This window comes from Mercurialis annua, linkage group LG7 (assembly GCF_937616625.2).
Source record: "Mercurialis annua linkage group LG7, ddMerAnnu1.2, whole genome shotgun sequence".
NCBI classification, from domain to species: domain Eukaryota; kingdom Viridiplantae; phylum Streptophyta; class Magnoliopsida; order Malpighiales; family Euphorbiaceae; genus Mercurialis; species Mercurialis annua.
The window spans coordinates 48,717,902-48,737,350 of NC_065576.1; the positions used below are offsets into that span (position 1 = coordinate 48,717,902).

General features: G+C 34.7%; 4 protein-coding genes across 7 annotated transcripts; 1 reads left to right on the forward strand and 3 right to left on the reverse strand.

Annotated features, from left to right (window-relative positions):
• Window positions 1-339: 339 nt before the first annotated feature.
• LOC126655389 (protein SIEVE ELEMENT OCCLUSION B-like) lies at window positions 340-5,251 on the reverse strand. 4 transcript variants are annotated; one of them, XM_050349563.2, is made up of 8 exons: window positions 4,917-5,251; window positions 3,430-3,616; window positions 2,885-2,995; window positions 2,279-2,727; window positions 2,062-2,171; window positions 1,833-1,975; window positions 1,243-1,731; window positions 340-1,125 (listed from the first exon to the last, which is right to left on the reverse strand). In XM_050349563.2, exons 1-8 carry the CDS (start codon window positions 4,937-4,939, stop codon window positions 493-495), a joined length of 2,145 nt encoding a protein of 714 aa, XP_050205520.1. In that variant the 5' UTR covers window positions 4,940-5,251; the 3' UTR covers window positions 340-492. The 4 variants fall into 4 exon arrangements, with proteins under 4 accessions (XP_050205520.1, XP_050205521.1, XP_050205523.1 ...); XM_050349564.2 differs by having other exon boundaries at window positions 4,933-5,250; XM_050349566.2 differs by lacking the exon at window positions 3,430-3,616 and having other exon boundaries at window positions 4,933-5,249.
• Window positions 5,252-6,346: 1,095 nt separating this feature from the next.
• LOC126654453 (protein SIEVE ELEMENT OCCLUSION C) lies at window positions 6,347-9,786 on the reverse strand. Its single transcript, XM_050348311.2, has 7 exons — window positions 9,544-9,786; window positions 9,159-9,266; window positions 8,645-9,084; window positions 8,284-8,396; window positions 8,087-8,214; window positions 7,334-7,822; window positions 6,347-6,970 (listed from the first exon to the last, which is right to left on the reverse strand). Exons 1-7 carry the CDS (start codon window positions 9,709-9,711, stop codon window positions 6,359-6,361), a joined length of 2,058 nt encoding a protein of 685 aa, XP_050204268.1. The 5' UTR covers window positions 9,712-9,786; the 3' UTR covers window positions 6,347-6,358.
• A 2,081-nt stretch (window positions 9,787-11,867) lies between these two features.
• LOC126654457 (cytochrome P450 86B1) lies at window positions 11,868-13,727 on the forward strand. Its single transcript, XM_050348314.2, has one exon. The coding sequence runs from the start codon at window positions 11,976-11,978 to the stop codon at window positions 13,542-13,544; it is 1,569 nt and encodes a 522-aa protein (XP_050204271.1). The 5' UTR covers window positions 11,868-11,975; the 3' UTR covers window positions 13,545-13,727.
• A 52-nt stretch (window positions 13,728-13,779) lies between these two features.
• Window positions 13,780-17,735, reverse strand: LOC126654455 (glycosyl hydrolase 5 family protein). Its single transcript, XM_050348313.2, has 4 exons — window positions 17,272-17,735; window positions 15,935-16,182; window positions 14,734-15,254; window positions 13,780-14,413 (listed from the first exon to the last, which is right to left on the reverse strand). Exons 1-4 carry the CDS (start codon window positions 17,686-17,688, stop codon window positions 13,908-13,910), a joined length of 1,692 nt encoding a protein of 563 aa, XP_050204270.1. The 5' UTR covers window positions 17,689-17,735; the 3' UTR covers window positions 13,780-13,907.
• Window positions 17,736-19,449: the final 1,714 nt, after the last annotated feature.

Below are 19,449 nucleotides of genomic sequence, written 5' to 3' on the forward strand. Positions count from 1 at the left end.
GACCTTTAACCGACTAATCGTACTAAATCTGTTAAATTGGTTTCGGTTAATACTTTTGCTTGCTGAATAAACGAATTAACAGAAAACCTACAACTAAATGAACTGAAACAGATAGGTTAAGATGATTTTGGAGAAATTTTTAGAAAGACAGAGTTTACCACGTCATCCGTAAACTGAGCAATCATATTATAACACCTCATTATAATGATGGTAATATGAGTTTGTTTCCACAGATTTCGATTAATATATGCTCACCCGTAATCACCTAACAGATGTTTCAGAGTTTTTAAAACGGATTCGAAAACAAATATTAAAACATATATAAGTGCATAAACAAAATGCTGAAACATAAATACATAAACAAAACATCAAAACATAAGTACTTACATGAAACACCGAGACATAAGTACTTAATTACACTTGCAAGAAATGAAATGAAACAAACAGAAATACAAAAGCAACTCAAAAGCAACCAATTTTGAAGCCTGATTATCAATCCGTACAGCAGCGGTACATAAAGAACTTTTCCATCGGACGATTACATTCCGCGCAAGCAATCATTTCAGGAATGCTTCCGGTAGTACCCGGCAGAATCAACCTGTTGCAGTGATGTGGATTATGATGTCCTCGCAGATATTCATGCAAAGCAGACACAAACCCTGTCTCCTCAGCAATTTGTCTCCAGGACTGAAAATCATCAAAACAGTTTAACATGTCACCTCCTTTACCTTTAGCCAATTGTCCTTCGCCACCTCCTCCCGATCCTTTGCTGATCACAGCCCATCCCTGATCACTTCCATCGAAGCTTAACATCGTTACGATCTCTTGCATTATCGCGTCGTTCTCTACTGTCCTGTTGTGTTGTACCTTGGAATGCCACATGCTTTCTAGTCGTACCCAAAAGAACCATATTAATGTAAGATCTTGAAGTACATGACTCAGATTCTCATGTTGAATTATTATGTTGTTTTTCCGGATTTTCTCTCTCGGATTGCTCTTTCCGACGTATAGCATCTCTAACTCGATGCCTAAAGCTCGTGCCAATGCGTCTGCTGTTACCGTGAATTTGCGGATCCAATCAATGTCTTCTCCTCCATACAAGCATATGTGCTTCCCTTGTTGTATCTGCAATACGGAAACAGAAATGCTGAAATGAGAAACTTTGAAATGACAATTTTTATAGGTTTAAGTTATACTAGAGTTTGGAGTTTCAGAAGCGTTTCTGAAAATGAAAATATTTACCCAGAGGGGGATGTTTGGATCAATGGCGTCCGCTAATAAATCAATTCTCCAGCTTTCCTCTTTCCAGAGCGCTTCCTCGCGGAGGCTAGTGAACGGGAAAGCTGCGCTACCCCAAATCCACATCATGTGAATAGCATTTTGATTCACAACTTTTTGATGGTCCAACACTACGACCAAAGGTTCCTTGTTGAATTTCCAGACCTCCTTGATGTATCTAATTACCGCTGAGTCGAGCAGCGAAGGGTGATAAACCGAATACCATGGCATCAACGACTGGAGAGTGTCAAATTGGCTCTGTTTTATATCATTCCATGATGATGATCGGTCCACCACCGGTAGCCACACTACCTCGTATTGACTCTCAATCCTGTCAGGGTGCTGCCTTGCTTCAGCATACATTTGTTCAAGTATTGACAGCTCTTCATGAGGAAGATCAAGATCTGAAATGTATAGCAGAACATTTTTTCTCCGCAGTGAATCGAGACTAACCTGAAACAAGCAAGAATTGTTTAAAAGATTCGAGGCTATGCCCTATGATAATTCATAATTACATCAGAAACTAAAAGAATAAGTGGAAAATGTAATCAAACCCTTCTTTTGGCATGACCATCATAAAGTGGTAACTGATCATCCTTAGCATAAATCAGAGCTCTAAGGATCTTCATGTTATCAGCATGGTTCGTTTCGAAAAGGCGTATCAGCGTCTGATAAGATTCAATGTGTCTTTTCTCATCTGTAGCATTTGGATTCACATTTATCATCTTATGGTAACATGTAAATTCCTGCAAATTTGAACGGCAGATATGATATAGAACTCACCGATTATATGGTAACATTGCGTGAGCTGCTTCATGAGATGTTCATGAATACTTTGGACCTTATGTGCCAAGCTTGATAGCTCCCAAGCTTCTGTTGTTGATGCTATGTACCTGCGGTCAGAGGTAGAATCTTAGACGTTTATTATCTACTTTCCGTTTGGTTTGATTCGATTTAAACCGGACGCACACTCCTAAAATGTAGAGCAATAGAAACATACTCATGACCCATGCCAATAAGGCCAATAATCTGAGAAGCACAAGCCACAATACTCCTGATAGTCCAGTAAGCAGCTGCAGGAATATGAGCAGTAGCAGTTAACATTTCCGGCATATCATGAGTGATATAATGCGACGGGAGCTCCTTAAACTCAACGATGCATTTGGCAACATCTAAACTAGCCCTCATCAGGTTGTTCAGCGTCTCGAACTTTGGTTTCAACGCGTTGGACTGTTCGAGCATGTCCGGCAACTGCTTCAGAAGAGCAACTGATTTTGCCAGTGGATTTGTAAGGCAAAGCTGATTGACTAGCCAGAATTCTCCGTAGTTCACTGCAAAAGCTGATAAGGCTAGCACAATTTTTGCATCCCAAGAGTAGCCTGATATAAGGTTAAATATTGATAATGTTGTAGTATGAGCATCTCCACCCCCTGAACACTTGCAGGTTAGCTGCAGCAAAAATATATTATCAATTCATCAAAATCCTGTAAGAAGGATACGAAGGGAAACTTTTATGTGCAAAGCCAAACGAAAAACTAAAATTCCGTTATGATAACAAAATGAATGGTTCGGTTTTTGCACATCCTTAGCAATAGTAATCCTTTACCTCGCAGGATATTTTGTTGATTGTGTAAGACAACATTTCCAACATTTCAAAGAATCCATTTTGGAGAGTTTTCTCATCCAATGTATCAATTTCCGGTTCCTGATGAATTCCCTGCAGTGCAGTTAAGTTAGCTTAAAATTAAAATTGAGGAAAGCAAAAATATATAAACAAAATCTGGACTAGAAAAAAATGCAAAATTAATTTATCTACCACCATTTTAGATTTTCAAATATATCACGATATTTAAATCTTGCTAGTTTGGTCCATCAACTATTCTATTCGTTATTTGCCAAATATACTCATGACTCGTTTTTAAGCTGATGTGGTGCAATGTTATTCGCCTACACGTACAAAATTAATCCTAGTGGCCTATACAACCTCGTGCCATGTCAGTTTCAAATGAGTAGTGAGTATATTTGACAAAGATTTAAAAGATGATAAATCAAACTGGCAAGATTTAAAGATCGTAGTATATTTGGAAAAAGCGTTAAAGTTGTAGGTCGATAGATTCATTTTGCTAAAAAAATCTAAATAGCTCATTTTACTTGATGCTGAGCAATGTCAGCAAATCCAGAGGGCATAGCAGCACGGTGAAAAATATCTTCAACAACATGAAGAAGAGGCTTGGTCGCGAATTCGCGGCCGTCGGGACAATGAGTTGCCTGAATTTGTTTCAGCATTGCATTATCATCGGACGACGAAAAATGACTGCGTTCCCCTCTAGGATTTTGCCTGTGAGGTACAATTTCCATTGCAGAATAAGGCAAAAAGTTAACCTTTTAGTAAAAGAAAATAAGTGTAGTAGAGTAAATTAGAAGTGAAGAGAAATTTTTGTGTGTTAAGATTCAGTTAGCTCTAACGTTTAAATAGTTGATGCAAATTGGAATATGACAATTTAAAAATGGGTAGCTTGCTTCTGATTTGGGTTAAGAATTTTTGGATAAGAGATTATTATTATTATTATTTGATGTCTCAATGTCTCAATCATTAGTTGCTCTTTTTAAATTTTTATAGCTACAAATTGGTCCCAGATTCGGGTTACAAAGTGATTGCATTGCATTTTTCTATTCCTATGTGATACAAGCAATTTTGCATAAAAAATAAGTATGTAATTCATGAGATACTAAGTGTTTCCACATTCAAAAAGATATGATTTTGTTTTTTATAATTCGATTCACTGTGTTGAAAAAATATTTACAGAGGCAAAGTTTTCCAAATAATTATCTTAAAGATGATCGAATAATATTTTTTGAAAAATTAAACGACATTACCATTTGGTCCAAAAAAAAAAAAGTCATATAACATATCGTTTGGTCTAGAAATTATGCACTTTAATCTATTTTTTAAGGCTAGTTATGAGCCTAGCTTGGTTGGTTAAAGCGTCTCCAAGTGGGTTCAAACCCCACCCCTGTAACTAACAAAGACGTTAGTAATCGGAATGAGTTTGGCGTCAACATCATCACCGACTACGACTAACAGATTTGCAATCGGTGATTCGGATTATAAGGAAAAAAAGTCCCTATCCTGAATTGTAAAATTACAAATTTATGTTAAAAGTGAAAACTGTAAAATAAGGTATAGTTAATGTTTTTATTTACATTCGACCCATAAATTATCCATAAGTTCTTAAAGTAACATATCTCATGTTGTACCATGACTAATCCTAGTCTTTCCATATTTGGATGTGTTATTTTACACTTCATCCATCCATCTAAATCTTCTGACCATTAGTTATGGAATAAATCTTGGCACGAAATATCAAATAAGTTATTATCGCCGCTTTTGGTACAAAGCGACCCAAAAGTTGCGTTTTCAGCTCAAAAAGGACCCTCAACGGCCCTTGCCTAGTCGCACCCGGTGAGTGTATAACACTCTCCATTTTGAAATGGAAAAATATCTAAAAAGATGCTTAACATTTTATTTAATATTTAAATTGACCCATAGTTATTTGCAAAATTCATTATATCCCTATAATTTTAAAAGTTCAAAAATCATTTAATTTTTTAAATAAACATTTAGGGATTCTTTTTACCTTTTTTCCACCCTACCTTTCATCTTCCCATTTTCTTCAAAATCATCGCCGCCAACTGATTTTTTTCCATTTCTTAAATTCTCCTTCCACCGGCAGCCACCTGAGCTTCATCCCGTCGTATTCGCAGTCAAGTCCATCTATGTGTCACAGCAGCGGAGACGAACCGATCTGGGTTCATTTCGGCTGTTGAGACGAACGGCTCGTTCGTCTCGCAAAAGTAGAAAGGAACCCAGTCAGAGTCGCCTTTGCTGCTGCAAGAAGATGAACGAGCGAAAAAATATGAAGTGCAGCAGCATGATGGCAAACGGTGTTGAACGAGGAGCTGTTTTGTACGGGGAGCAGAGATCCCTAAATTTTTATTAATTAGAGTTTTAGTTAATTAGAATGAATTAGGGTTTTAATTAAGGTTAATTAGAGTTAATTTTTTTAATTAGATAATTCCACTCTCGTTTTTGTGTCAGAGGGGTTGATTTGAGCTAAAAACGCAACTTTTGGGTCTGTTTGTACCAAAAATAGCGAAAATGACTCATTTGATATTTCGTGCCAAGTTGAGGGGGTGAATTGATCCTTTGCTCGTTAGTTATGTGTTTGAATTTAATCATTGAGAACGGCTAATATTGGTTTTTGCTTTGAGAATTTGTAAAGTTGATAAAGCGAACAAAGAAAAAACTAAAGTTATCACAATCCGACAAAGCAAAAAGAGTGATGATATTTTAACAACTTATACTGCCAAGTTGGGCTGAAATAATTAATGCAGGATAAAACGTGATAAAATCATGGAATAATCCATTTCCCAGTCCCTAAACTAGTCTTATGTCTGTATGAATGTGACTGATTGTCGATTAGATCGCATGAAAACTTGTCGATTTCTTTCTTCATTTTATTTTTGATAAATCACTGAGTAACTATGATGATCTGTAGAACGGATTAGGCCAAGTCAAAGATGAACAAACGTCACACGAACACCATAAAACCCGATTATGTGAATCGGGTTTTATCTATCCAAGCTTGGTAGTTGGTACTTCTTTAGGGGTTTTATAGTTGTTCATGAGTTGTACAGTTATCAATTTCCGTTTCCGAAATGCTTATGTAACTCGAAAACTTTATATTTATAAAGTTTGGAACTATATTTCATCGTTTTCCATTTGAACATATCCGTTTCTGTTTCCATTTTCGTCTATTTTAAATTTGTAGTAATTCATGTGACACTCTTCTCTCACTTATATGTTGAGGGGAGGTTCAAACCGGATAACCGGATAGAGCGTTCTTACCACTAGGCTATATAGTCGTATGCACGAAAATTGTATCGAAACATGGAAGATTACCAGCAACATTCTGTCTGATAAGGAAACTAAAACAGTTAAAAAAGCTACATAACAACTAATCTGTTCTATGATTGTTTGATTAGCTGTCAGAAATCATCTTTAAAATGCTTATCAAAGTTATTCATATACTATAAATTGCTCCATCGGACGCTTACAGTTTTCGCATACTACAATTCCCTCTAATAATCCTTCGGCATAAGGCAAAATGTTCGAGTGGCTGCAATGCTCAGTTGGCGTAGGCGGTGGATCCAGGGTATTCCTGAGTGCACCCAAGAACCCTAATTTCGCCACACTGTCTCGCCACTCCGAAAATCGATCCAAACATTTGGTCATTTTTGTTCCCTCAAGCTTTACTATTTCTCCTGTAGTACTACTACTCCCTCTTCCTACTATTACCCATCCCTCATTGTTAATGTCTAGCAATTCTGATATTTCTTCCTGAATATGATCAGAACCGATAGATTCCGTCATTCGGAGTTTCGATCTTTGAATACTTTCGATTCGAAGCCAAAACAAATGTAATTTTGAGAAAGAAAGAACATTGCTATGCATTTCTACATTGATGATTGCTAGAATATTTCTGATAAGCTCTGTCAGGTTCTTATTGCCAACATATACCATTTCAAGCTGCACACCAAAATTTCTAATTTCTTGAAATTTTGCATTGAATTTCCTGATCCAGTCTATATTTTCACTTCCATAAATACAAATGTTTCTTCCTTCTTCTACCTGAAATCAAGCAATTTAGAGCAAAGTAAAGTTTTTACTTAAACAAGCAATAGCGAAATTAATTATTTTATAGGGATAAATGCAAATAAAAACAACAAAATGTAGTATGTTTTGCAATTTCAACACGGATTTTATTTTTTGCAATTCGAATCACTTATTCAAAATCCGATTGATCGGTGCTGATATGCATGCTGAAACTCATCTTATCATGCTTTCGTTTTTGGGTGTCAGCGTTCTGCATTAGCACCGATTGATCAGATTTTTAGTGGATAATTTGAATTGCAAAAAACGGAAGTTCGAGTTGAAATTACAAAACACACGCTAAAATTCATGATTTTATTTGCATATCTATTCTTATCATACCCATCTAGTTAGCAAGGGGTCAATATCATCAATCAAAAATTGCAGAGTCCAATTCTGTTCTTCCCACAGCTGTTTTTCTCTTGAAGATGAGAAAGGAAATGCTTTGGCACCCCAGATCACTACCATATCAATTGCATTCGGGTTCGTAACGACCCCTTTCGAATCCAGCACGAGCATAAGAGGGTCATCTTTGAAGTTCCATTCTTGTTTGATATAGTTCACAATAGCTGAGTGGAGTAACCAAGGCTGCCGGATTGAGTACCATGGCAAAGTGTTTGATAAGAAGTTGAATCTTTCTACTTCAGAATCCGTCCATGTATCGGAAAATGAGATCGGAACCCAAATAATTTCATAATTTTTATCTAACTCCTTGTGTTGAGAATAATCTTGTGCTTGATGAATCAACAGGAATAGTCCCTCTAGTGGAATAAGCACTGGCTTTGAGACCAAAAGTATAACTACCTTGTCTTTCAGTTCAGAAACACCTAACTGCCAATGCGAGTGAGACAGTAAGCGCCCTTTTGATACATGCTATATTGCACGGAAACTTGTCGAGATCTATGTTGCATTGAAACTAATTGAGATCTACGTTTAATGGAAATACTTTCGAGATTATGAGACTTCAAATTCAAAAATGTTCCGCCATTTTCCATTTTATTGTTTTATGTTTCATCACTTTTCATATCAGCATTTCCGTTTCCGTGCAACATAGGCTATAGGATTGTTACCATTATTTATACAAATATTGATCACCTTTTCTTCCATAGAAAATTGCTTGAGTGGCAAGTCATCCTTCAGAGCCAATAACAAGCCAAGGACCTCTTGGTTATCAGCATGTTCTTCTTGGAAAATGTTCAACAGCTTCTGATGCAACTTTGTGTCTGCGATTATACATAACATTTATGCTGAGAAAATATTCCTGAACCATTCTGAAAGATCGGAAAAATTACCTATCTGTCGATGACACGAATCCACCTCCTGAATCAGGCGATTGCACATACTGCTCAGCTTGTATACCAGACTTAATAGCTTCCATGCTGTAACTGCTGCTGAATTTGAGTGCCTGAAGGGAAAAAATCCGGTATTATTACTAACAACCTATGCTGCACATAAACGGAAACACGGAAACGGAAAACAACAAAACAAAAAATGGCGAAGCTACATTTTTAAAAATGTTATAAACATAAATTTTGGAGTTTTCAGAAGCATTTATGAAAATTGGAACAAAACTAAATTATAGAAGTTTCCGTGCAACGTAGCCAGTAACCCTGAAAGAAGCAATTAATCTACAGTTTACGGGAAGGAACATGCACTTGCTCAGGCGACATTGCTGCAAGATCTGCAATCTGGGAAGAGCAAGCCAGGGTGCTTCTTGCCACCCAATAGGAGGATATATAGATATGTGACTTTGCTTTAGACATTGCTTCATCATCAAGCTTTACATGTCTGAATGGCAAGCTTTCAAATTTGATAATGCACTTTGTGACAGCTACCATAGTCTTCACCAACAAGCTCAAAGCCTTAAATATAGGCTTCAACGCGCTTAACTCGTTAGGCAATTGCTTAATTGTTGCAACTGCTACCGCGAGAGGATTACAAGGGTATAGCTGCATTATCAGCCAAAATTCACCGTAGCTTGTTGCGAATGCTGCGAGTATTAGTACTAATTTGGCATCCCATCTGTAATTTCCAAGCAAATCGAACAAGATCATAGTCCTCGCATGTAGATCCCCTTCACTCGAGCTTTTGATCTGTAATTACAGAAAAGGTGCAATGTTCATGCACTTGCATTTTCGTAGGAAAGCGAAATTAAGTCAGGATTTACCTCACATGATATTCTGCTGATAATCTGTCTCAATGACTCCTGTGCCCCAACTATATCAATGTTGCTTATATCATTCACTGCAATGGCATCAATCTGAGAGCGGCTAACCTGAAAATCAAACTTCTATGTCACATTGAATTACCAATTTACGCAAACGAGAAAATGCTGAAATGGAAAACCGCGAAATTATATTTCTTATAGGCACAAACGAAGTTATCAGTATATTCAGAAGCGTTTCCAAAAATGTAAACAATTAAAACGCCGCAACATGGGACTCTGAATCAATTTGCAGAATTATTCAATCCTTTTTTTTTTTTGAAAACATAGATGCATGAAATTCAGCATAAAAGTACAGGCAATTAGCAAGCATCAGAATTGAGATTACTTCTGATGAAGCAGAGTAACACATGACATTTTCCATTGCAGAAAGTAGTAGCTCAGAATCAAAGTGACGACCATCAGGATCATGCATAAGTAGGATTTTCTTTATCACAATATCTTCATCTAAAGATGCCGATTTCAAAAAAAACCCGTCATTTCGAAAGAAGTTCATCCTGACTGATCTATACAATGATCTTTAGCTACATAAATATGGAATGGAACTTTGAGCAAATCCAAGAACAGTAAATTGGAGAGCTGTACTATTATGACTTTTAGACAAAAAATTGCTTGCAGTTCACTAAAAGAAGTGGTTCTTGATATTAAAGATAAATTGTACTATTTACAAGAATCAAATTCATCCAATTCTTTTTAATTTCTGACACTTTTTTCTGAGAGTAACTTGGAACTAGGAATAAGCATCCAAAATTAACCTCATGGAGATAATAATTTGAGTTCTTTATAGAGATAAAATCATTTTATTGCATGCATGTGTTGGGTTAGAATGACAAATTAATTAAAGTGGGGGGTAAATTTTGAAAAGAAAAAGATAAAAGAGATGTTTCTTCATCTTCAACTTTCTTTGCATCTTATTCTGTGGGAGCCAATTTTTTTATTTTAAAAAATAGTTTATGCTAAGTCTTTATTTCTAAATAAAGAAAGATTTGGTTAGATTGTGAATCTGTCTAGTTAAAAAACAACGGAGTTAGTCGAAACTGAAATAACCGGATTATTTTATCTCTTTAATCAAACATACCATATTAATCCATTAACTACAGTCTTAAAAATACAAAACTAAACAGATCGAATTAGTTGGTTAAACAAATAATATATATATATAAAAGATAACAATAAACAATTATTCGGTTAAATATGTTAATTCGATTAGCCAAAATTTTAAAACTCAAAACTGCAACAGGACCAATTTTTATTAACCAAACCGAATCGATCAAACTAATCGAATTTTTGCTCATACCCTAGATTGAACCTTTTGACAATTTGTTTTGTTCTTAAAGATCTAGAAGAATCCGACATTTAATTCCCTTCTCAGTTTCTTTTTGTATCATATCATACCAAACATAACAGCATCAATTCATTATATAGAGCAAAGGGTCATTCTGATTCTTGAAATTGTGGTCAAGATTGATTAACTCACATTTAGTCATTTTAATCAATTCAGGACAATAATCTCTAACTTTTAGTCAATTAACTCCCAAATTGTATAGCATGAACGAGTTTAAAGACCGCAATGATCCAATTTGAGAGTTATTTTGCCTAAAAATAGAGAGTAGAGTATTGTTCTTAATTGATTAAAATGGTTAAGTGTAAATTCATTGACCTAATGCACAAGTTTAGAGACCGCGGTAACTTTTTTTTAATAAAGGGTTATTATCATAAAAATTCACCAACTTTATACTTTTCTCATTTTAATCACGTAATTTAAATTTTCTCATTTTCATACACGAACTATCACTTTTTCTCAAATTTATGTACGGTGCTGAGGTGTCACGACTCCATTGGTGTAATTCGCTGAGGTGGAGGTCATTTTACACCAATAAATGAGTATCACCTCAGCACTGTGCATGAATTTGAGAAAAAATGGTAGTGTGTATATGAAAATGAAAAAATTTACACTACGTGATTAAAATGAGAAAACCTTAAAATTCGTAATTTTTTTTAACATTAACCCTTTAATAATTTGGGGAGAGAGAACGCTTGTGGAAGGAATTGAATCCATGTTTATACTATTTGAGCTATAACTTATTGGTGACCGGGACGACTCTTTGTTCATTCAATATAGCTACAAGATATATAGTGGGAGTGGTCCACCACGAATCGGGTTCATGCAATAATTTCCCAATTTTGGTACTTAAAATTTAGCTATAAATATATTTTTACAAATTTGAGTCTTACCAAGTTGGTAATAATTAACATGTTTCTTTTTTTGATAAAATAATTAACATGTTATGTTATGCTCATATACCATTTTCTATGTATATGTTTTCATGTGGCATAAATTCTTGGTTTTAACACATTTTTATTATTAATACTTTTATTTAGTAGTAAAAATCAGTTTTATAATTTTCTTGTAAGCCTCTCCTGATTCTCATCTACAAGTAGATATACATATAGTCTTTCCTTGTAATATCAGAACAATGAAATAGTAAAAATAATTTCAGAAATATAAGACAAATCTCATCTAATTAGAACTATAATTAATGTGATGTTTCTTTAATTTCATATATCTTAGCTCTTAATTCTGTTCAATGTTCTTACTATTTCAAGATAAAATCATAATTACTTTACTAGCTTTCATGATTTGTCAAAGATGTTGGTCCTGTTATAATTGCTCTCTTTAATCCTAATTCAATGGCAGAGAATTATTAATTCTTGTATATAATAAAGAACTCATCTTTCAGAAATTAAACAAAAGCCACCATGACAATTGAATCATTGCTTAATCACTTGTCTTTTTGGGATTTAGCTTTTGCTTTGATAGGATTCTTTGTTTTTAGTTGTGTACGAGAAAGAATCGCGAACAATGGCCCGATGTTATGGCCTGTGTTCGGGATTATTCCGACCATGCTTCTTCATATCAACGACACGCTCAATTTCGCCACTGGAGCTTTGATCAGAGCCGGCGGAACATTCCGTTACCGAGGAATGTGGATGGGTGGAGCTTACGGAGTCATGACGGCTGATCCTGTCAACGTTGAGTACATCCTGAGGACGAATTTTAAGAATTTTCCGAAAGGAAAATATTATAGGAACAGGTTTCAGGATTTGCTTGGAGATGGCATTTTCAACGCTGATGGTGAACTGTGGAAGGATCATAGACAAATAGCGAAAATTGAGATGCATTCGAGTAGGTTCGTTGATCATTCTTTTCGAACAATGCGAGACTTAGTTCACTTGAAACTGTTGAAGCTAACGGAAAAGTTTGTCAGGTCTGGAAATAGCTTTGATTTTCAGGAGTTGCTGCTTCGGTTTACCTTTGATAATATTTGCACTGCAGCTTTCGGGGTTGATCCAGGGTGTTTGAACCTCGATTTGCCTGAAGTTCCATTCGCTAAAGCTTTCGAAGAAGCAACAGAACTCACTCTGTTCAGATTCTTGGTTCCGCCTTTCGTGTGGAAACCTATGAAGTTTCTCGGAATCGGATTTGAGAAAAAGCTAAAGTCAGCAATCGATATTGTTCAGGAATTCGCTGATGAAACAGTGAAGAATCGGAAGAACCAATTGATTAAACTCGGCAACTTAAATGACCATTCCGATCTCTTGTCGAGGCTCATAGACATTGCATATTCGGAAAACGTCAAGAACAAACTGCGATTTCCTGACGAGTATTTCAGAGACTTCTGTGTAAGTTTCATTCTTGCAGGAAGAGACACAACTTCCGTCGCATTAGCATGGTTTTTCTGGCTAGTACATGAAAATCCAGATGTCGAAAACAAAATTCTGGCCGAAATCAATCAAATTTTGAGTCATCGAACTAGCGAAAACCGAAAAGGCGTCGACATTGTTTTTACGGTATCAGAATTAAAGAAAATGGTGTATCTCCAAGCTGCATTATCAGAATCCATGAGGCTATACCCCTCAGTACCAAATGAAATAAAAGAAGTAATACAAGATGATATTTTACCTGATGGCTCTGAGGTAAAAAGGGGAGCTAGAATTCTCTATTGCATATATGCAATGGCTAGAATGGAGTCAATATGGGGAAAAGATTGTTTGGAGTTCAAGCCAGAGAGATGGATTAAAGACGGGAATTTTATTAGCGAAAATCAATTCAAATACGCGGTGTTTAACGGCGGTCCGAGGTTGTGCTTGGGGAAGAAATATGCATACATGCAAATGAAGATGGTGGCTGCTTCAATCTTGTTGAGGTATTGTGTTGAGGTAGTTGAAGGTCAAAATGTTGTTCCAAAGATTACTACTACTCTTTACATGAAGAATGGTTTAATGGTTAATATTAAACCTAGGATGGTTCAAAATGGTAATGCATAATGGCTTGGTTAATTAATTAGCCTAGCAAAAACTTGCTTTGTTTTTAAGTTTTTCTACTAGAGTATGGAATCGAATCGAATTGAATCTAAAACTCTCGGGTCGAATTAATTATAATGTTCGAATTTTGGGGATAGTTTGTTTGCAAGTTTATTGTGTGATGTAGTATCAAGTTTTGTGCTAGATGAACTAATAGTAGCTATTATAAGCTTTAATTTAATTTGATTGTTTATTTTTGTATAAGCTGTTATAATATAATGTTTTTGACCATTAAATTGTTTGTTTAGGTACACATTAGGTTTTTTTCTATTCAATAAACTTGTTGAAGACAGGTTTGCTCCCCTGTCAAATTGCTTCATAGACTAATTATGCTAAGCTGAAAAACTTCCATAAGAGTTTCTTTACTGGGAAATCCAAAACCGAGTTGATTCGACCAGGTTTTCTCGTGGTTGAACTTCTTGTGCTGTTAACCAATTTGAACCATTGGCTTCCTGGTTCACATGTACTATCTCTACTCAAACATTTACAACTATTTACAACAACAGAATTGTTCTCGTCTACGTCAAGGCAAACCGTCGTGCCATTCGTGATCTTCGATGAGAGGTGCATTTTCGAATCCGAAATAAATTCCCATTTCGAACTCGAGTCTGTACAAATTATTCCAAATTTTGTTGGTTTGCCCAATTGGTCTGCTTGTAAGCAGAAATATGTGCCCTTGATGGTTATAGTCTTCTGAGGTGTGTATCTCCATGCTTCAGAGTCAGTGCAAGGGCCTAGCCTCAGTGGCTCTAGCAATGATTTTTTTGTGACACAGAGACCGGTTGATGGGTGAAAAATAACTTTATATGGATTAGTTTCTGATAGACCTGGCCCTGCATAAACACCAACCTTTAGAATATAGTCTAGGACTGCGCGGAAACCGAACCAAACTTATAATTTAACCGATAAATTCGATTCGGTTCAAAAAAAGAAAAGAACCCGAAACATAAGACTCTACAAGTTTGCGTGCAACGTATAAGGTAACCAATTGTAGGTAGGGTCAAAACACGGCTCATCTTACTCACGACTCGTGTGTAAAATCTATTGCTATACGTCGATCTATACTTTTTATGATTTTGAACTTATTGCTATGTCAAATTTACTTTTCGTTACGATCCTATTTGCTTTGATTTAATATTTGTCTAAATCTTACCTTGAAAAGGAGTCTGAAGAGCAGAAATTTGCTGCAAGAAGCTTGAATTTCTGATATCACACCAATTCCAATTCAACACCCCATAATACTCATTGAGCCCCATGACTCCTTCCCTCAAGTAATAGCTTCCAACCAATGTCCACAATGCCCAGTCCCAGTCAAGCTCAGCTGCTACACCAATGAAGCAATCCAAGTACCGATTATCGTTCACATTCGTACCTCGTTGGTCAATTCCGAACTCGCTCACGAACATCGGCCATCCTTGGTCTAGTAAAAATCCTGACATTCTCATCATATTATTGACCACTCTTCCGCAAACTTGATTCGGGTTTCCGCCACTCCATGCTTGCCCGTCGGAAAACCCGTACCAGTGTACCTCGAAAACTACCTTTCCGGTGAACGAGAGGTTTACGGGACGATTGCGTAGGAATGTGAAGTCTTTGTCATAATTCAGTCCTGATAGAATTACAAGAATATCAGGGTTTGCTGAATGTACTGCTTCTGCTCCTTTCTCCATGTACCTGTCCCATGTCACTACCACATTAGGATTACTTAGAAATATAGTTGTACACCGAACTGAACTGACAGGAAAACTGAATTGAACCGAACTGAATATGGTCGGTTCGGTTCTTTTATATTATCATTTATTAAAAATTTGTTCGGTTTGATTTTCAGTTGCGGTAAAGTGAGAATCCAAATAAAACCGAACTATCTATATATTATATTCTTATTTGTTCAAGTGGTTAAAATGTATAAAATTCATTTAGTTCGATTATCAATTTTGATAAACCGAAATCCGGAAAAACTGAACTATCCGTGTATTATGTGATTCTTTTAAATATTCAGGTGGTTACGATGTATGATATATTATAATTTAGTTTAGATATTTGTTCCTTAATTTTAATGAATTTAAGTTGTTTTTTTAAGGGAATCATTGCTCTTGTATTTTGATAAATTGAGTTCAAAATGAACCAACAAAAATTTTGCTTTTTTCAGAACTAAACTAGTTAGTTCTGTTTTTTTAAATTTGGATAATTATTTTGGTCTGGTTTGGACTAAAATTTAAGTAAAAAGGTTGTTTGTCCAAAAATAAATCGAAAAACTGAAATATTTTTATAATATAAACCGAATCGAACCGAATTTATAAGTTTGGTTATTCCGTTCGGCTCGATTTTTGTAAAGCATTACAAAGACATTTTACCTGTACCAATCGTTCACATTCTGTTTCTGGCCTCGAAGCTCATTCCTCAGGCTCATGCCAACCACATTAGTGACACCTTTGAATAAGGTAGCCATCTGGGTTAACCCAATGAGCCATTGATCTGGGTTAAAGTATGCGTCGCCAAAAAAACCATTGCCGTCAAAACTACTGCAACACCAACCTGGCTTGCTTATATGATTGTCTAGTATCACCATCACATTGTTGTCCCCAAGGCTAGTCACCACTGCCTAAAATAATATGTTTTTCTATTAAGTTGATGGTGAAAATTACGATATCGGCTAAAATTGGCCATTTGAAAATTTGGACCGTAAACGAAAAAAAGCTAAAATCGTAGAGTATTTTTAGATAATTAAGGAAAAAAGAAAGACAATTTTAAAATATTGCAATATGTTTTTAAATATGTTTATTAAAGTGTAACGTGTAGTTGCATACAATAACACTTGAAAAAAAAAAGTGACATGTGACCAAAAATATTATATCATTTACATCATCATCTAGCTAACTTTGTTCTTATCTCAATTGTTGGCTTGTTCCATTAAAGAAAAATGAAAAGAAAAGTTAATTATAAGTATTCTTTAAAAAGATATATAAAAAATTCAAACACGAATCCTAACATAATATTATATCAAAAATAAATATGTTTATCTGTCTTTGTTTCATTCTTGGATAATATGAAATTAAATCATCATGAAGTCACATCAAACAAACTAATTAACTATTTCCTTATATATGCACATACCACATAAATAAATTGAGACATAAAAAATAGGGGTATACATTTTCGAACCGAATCGAATTCTTTTAGAAAAACAAAAGAAATTAAACCGAACTAAAATTTTATAGAATTGAATACATTTAAATCAAATTGAGCTGAACTAGTCGATTCGATCAATTTTTAGTTCGGTTTGATGATTTTAATTCTAAGTTAATTATTTTTTATATTTAAAACCGAACCAAATTGAAAAATTAATTTTTTTATAATATCAATTCGAACTAAAATGAATTTGTCACTTCAGTTCGGTTTTTACACTCTTGATAGTAAGATAAGAGTGTTATCATATAATGATATGCATCATAAATTTGTATTATGTCGATCAATTAAATATTACATTGTATATTATTGTTCATTGTTTTTCATTTTAATATTTACTAAATACAATTTTCTGCGTTTTTATTTTCATGCCACATTTTTCGTTCCATATTGACTCACAAAATCGCTAAAAATAAAAATTAAAAAAATTGTTAGAAATGTTTGTTAGTTTGATGTAGGGTCTCTAATGAATTATTCAACATTGATATATTAATATTATAATTACCTGATAAGCCTTGATGAGAGGAAGATCAATAATAGAAGGATTATTAGCTTGAACACCAGAAATGGATTCAACCAAACCAAGATTTAGAAATGACTGTCTAACGGTTAGAGAACCAACGGTTTGATTAGTAACCAAGAAAAGTGGCCAAGTGAGCCTAACACAATTGAATCCCGTTGAAACTATTTTCCTGGCAATCATCTCCATTGGTTGCTTGCTTAGCCCTTCTGCTACAACTGGTTGTAGATGAGTCACCCAATTCACACATGCCAGTTTTACCCTTTCCCCTCCCTCATTCACTATCCATCTTGAGTTTGTGGAGAGGGGCAATGATGTCACTTGGCTATTTGGTTGTGTTGTTGATATGGTGATGGAGATTAGGATGAGAAATGTTAAGGAGAAAGATGAGAGTTTCTCCATTTGTGGATTTTGGTTGTTAGATTTTCAGATTTCCAATTTCTAGCTTTTATAGATCTCTTTCTCTCTCTATATACGGGCAGACGGTCGTTTTCTGACCGTCAATTATCTAGTATTATTTTTATATTTATATTAACATTTTTAAAATGTTTTTCTATATTAAATTGGCTATGAACGATAATTGAGATCTGCAGCTCTCCTAGAGTTCTTTCATATGAGATTCATGAAAAAAATGATCAAGTTCGCGTTTACGAATAATTTAACGTATTATCTTCGTTCATCTGTAAAAACTATAAGATCAACCAAAAAAATGTTTTTGGCATTTAGGAATCATAGGTCGATCATAGTCACTATTATTGTATTCATTCATTTTATTTCTTATTTCGTTACTGTACGCATACATGTCGAATAAGATGTTTTTTTTTATGAATCAGTATTTGGGGTTTATTTAGATTTGATGTACTCCCTCCATCCCGTTTAAGAAGGGACATATCTCAATTTTTTTTGTCCCACATAAGAAGGCCAAATCATGGTTTTTGTGCCATTTTATAAGGAATTCTCTTTTATACCCTCATTTTCTCTTTCTTTAATTAAAGCTAATACTCTACACACAAATTACAAGACAATAATTAATAGGGGTAAAATAAGAAAAGCCAAGAGTAATTATTATTTTCTTAATCTATGTGTAAAAGGGATATGTCCCTTCTTAAGTGGGACGGAGGGAGTAGTATAATGTCATTAAGCTAAATCTAAATACGGGTAATAATAATGAATGTGGATTTGGTAAAAATTGAAAGCAATTACTATGTGGCGTGGAAATAATTGATGGCATGCCAATATGCCATGCAGTTATATCAGTTTAGCCACAACTGACAAGTGGCGTCAAGTGATCAAATCGATACGTATCAACGCGAGAAATACTTGGATGAATCTAATTTAAAATATAAAATTATAAATATATTTTATATTAATTGAAAAATTTACACATGGTACATTATTAATAAACAGTTTACAATTAAATAAAAATTAAGAAACAATTTAAATATGAAATTACGGTGAGACTATCTTTTCTCTTGCAGAATTATCTCCCTTAATTTTTTTATGATGTATCACTTCAGTCAACTAATTTATTACGTTTGAATCCATAAATATATTGATGAAATTACTATGAAGAAATTAGTATCCAATATCCACTATTTAATTTACACAAGCACATTTTATTTTATGCATTACTGTTGGAAACACGTCTAGTAAAATGTATATAAGAAAAACAATTAACATCATTGCCATTTTAAACCACTTTTATTAACTTTAGGGCTAAGATATGAAATATGAATGTTCTTTCCATATTTGGGGAGTTTGGTGAACTTACAAGCCAATGCACATAAAATTTTCTTTAGCTATTTTTATTATTATAAATGAAAAATTATTTTTTATTGCGAATATTTAGATAAAATGTAATGCTAAGACAGGCCCAATACATTAAAGGCCCATCCAAAAGAACCACATGGGATCAGGTCCAATCTTAAAAGGGCTTTAGCGAAGAGACAGGCCCAATACATTAAAGGCCCAACACAGCCTGTGAATAACGCTACATTTTTGCGCGGAAGATAAAAACTTAAATTTAATTGAAGAAAAGGTCAACGCGGTCCTTGAAGTTATATCACGGCTCAAATAAATTAGTTTTTAATTTTTTTAGTCAATTAAATTTTAAGTTTGTGTTTTAGAGTTAAATAAGTTACTTTTATCTACCCCCTTAAACTT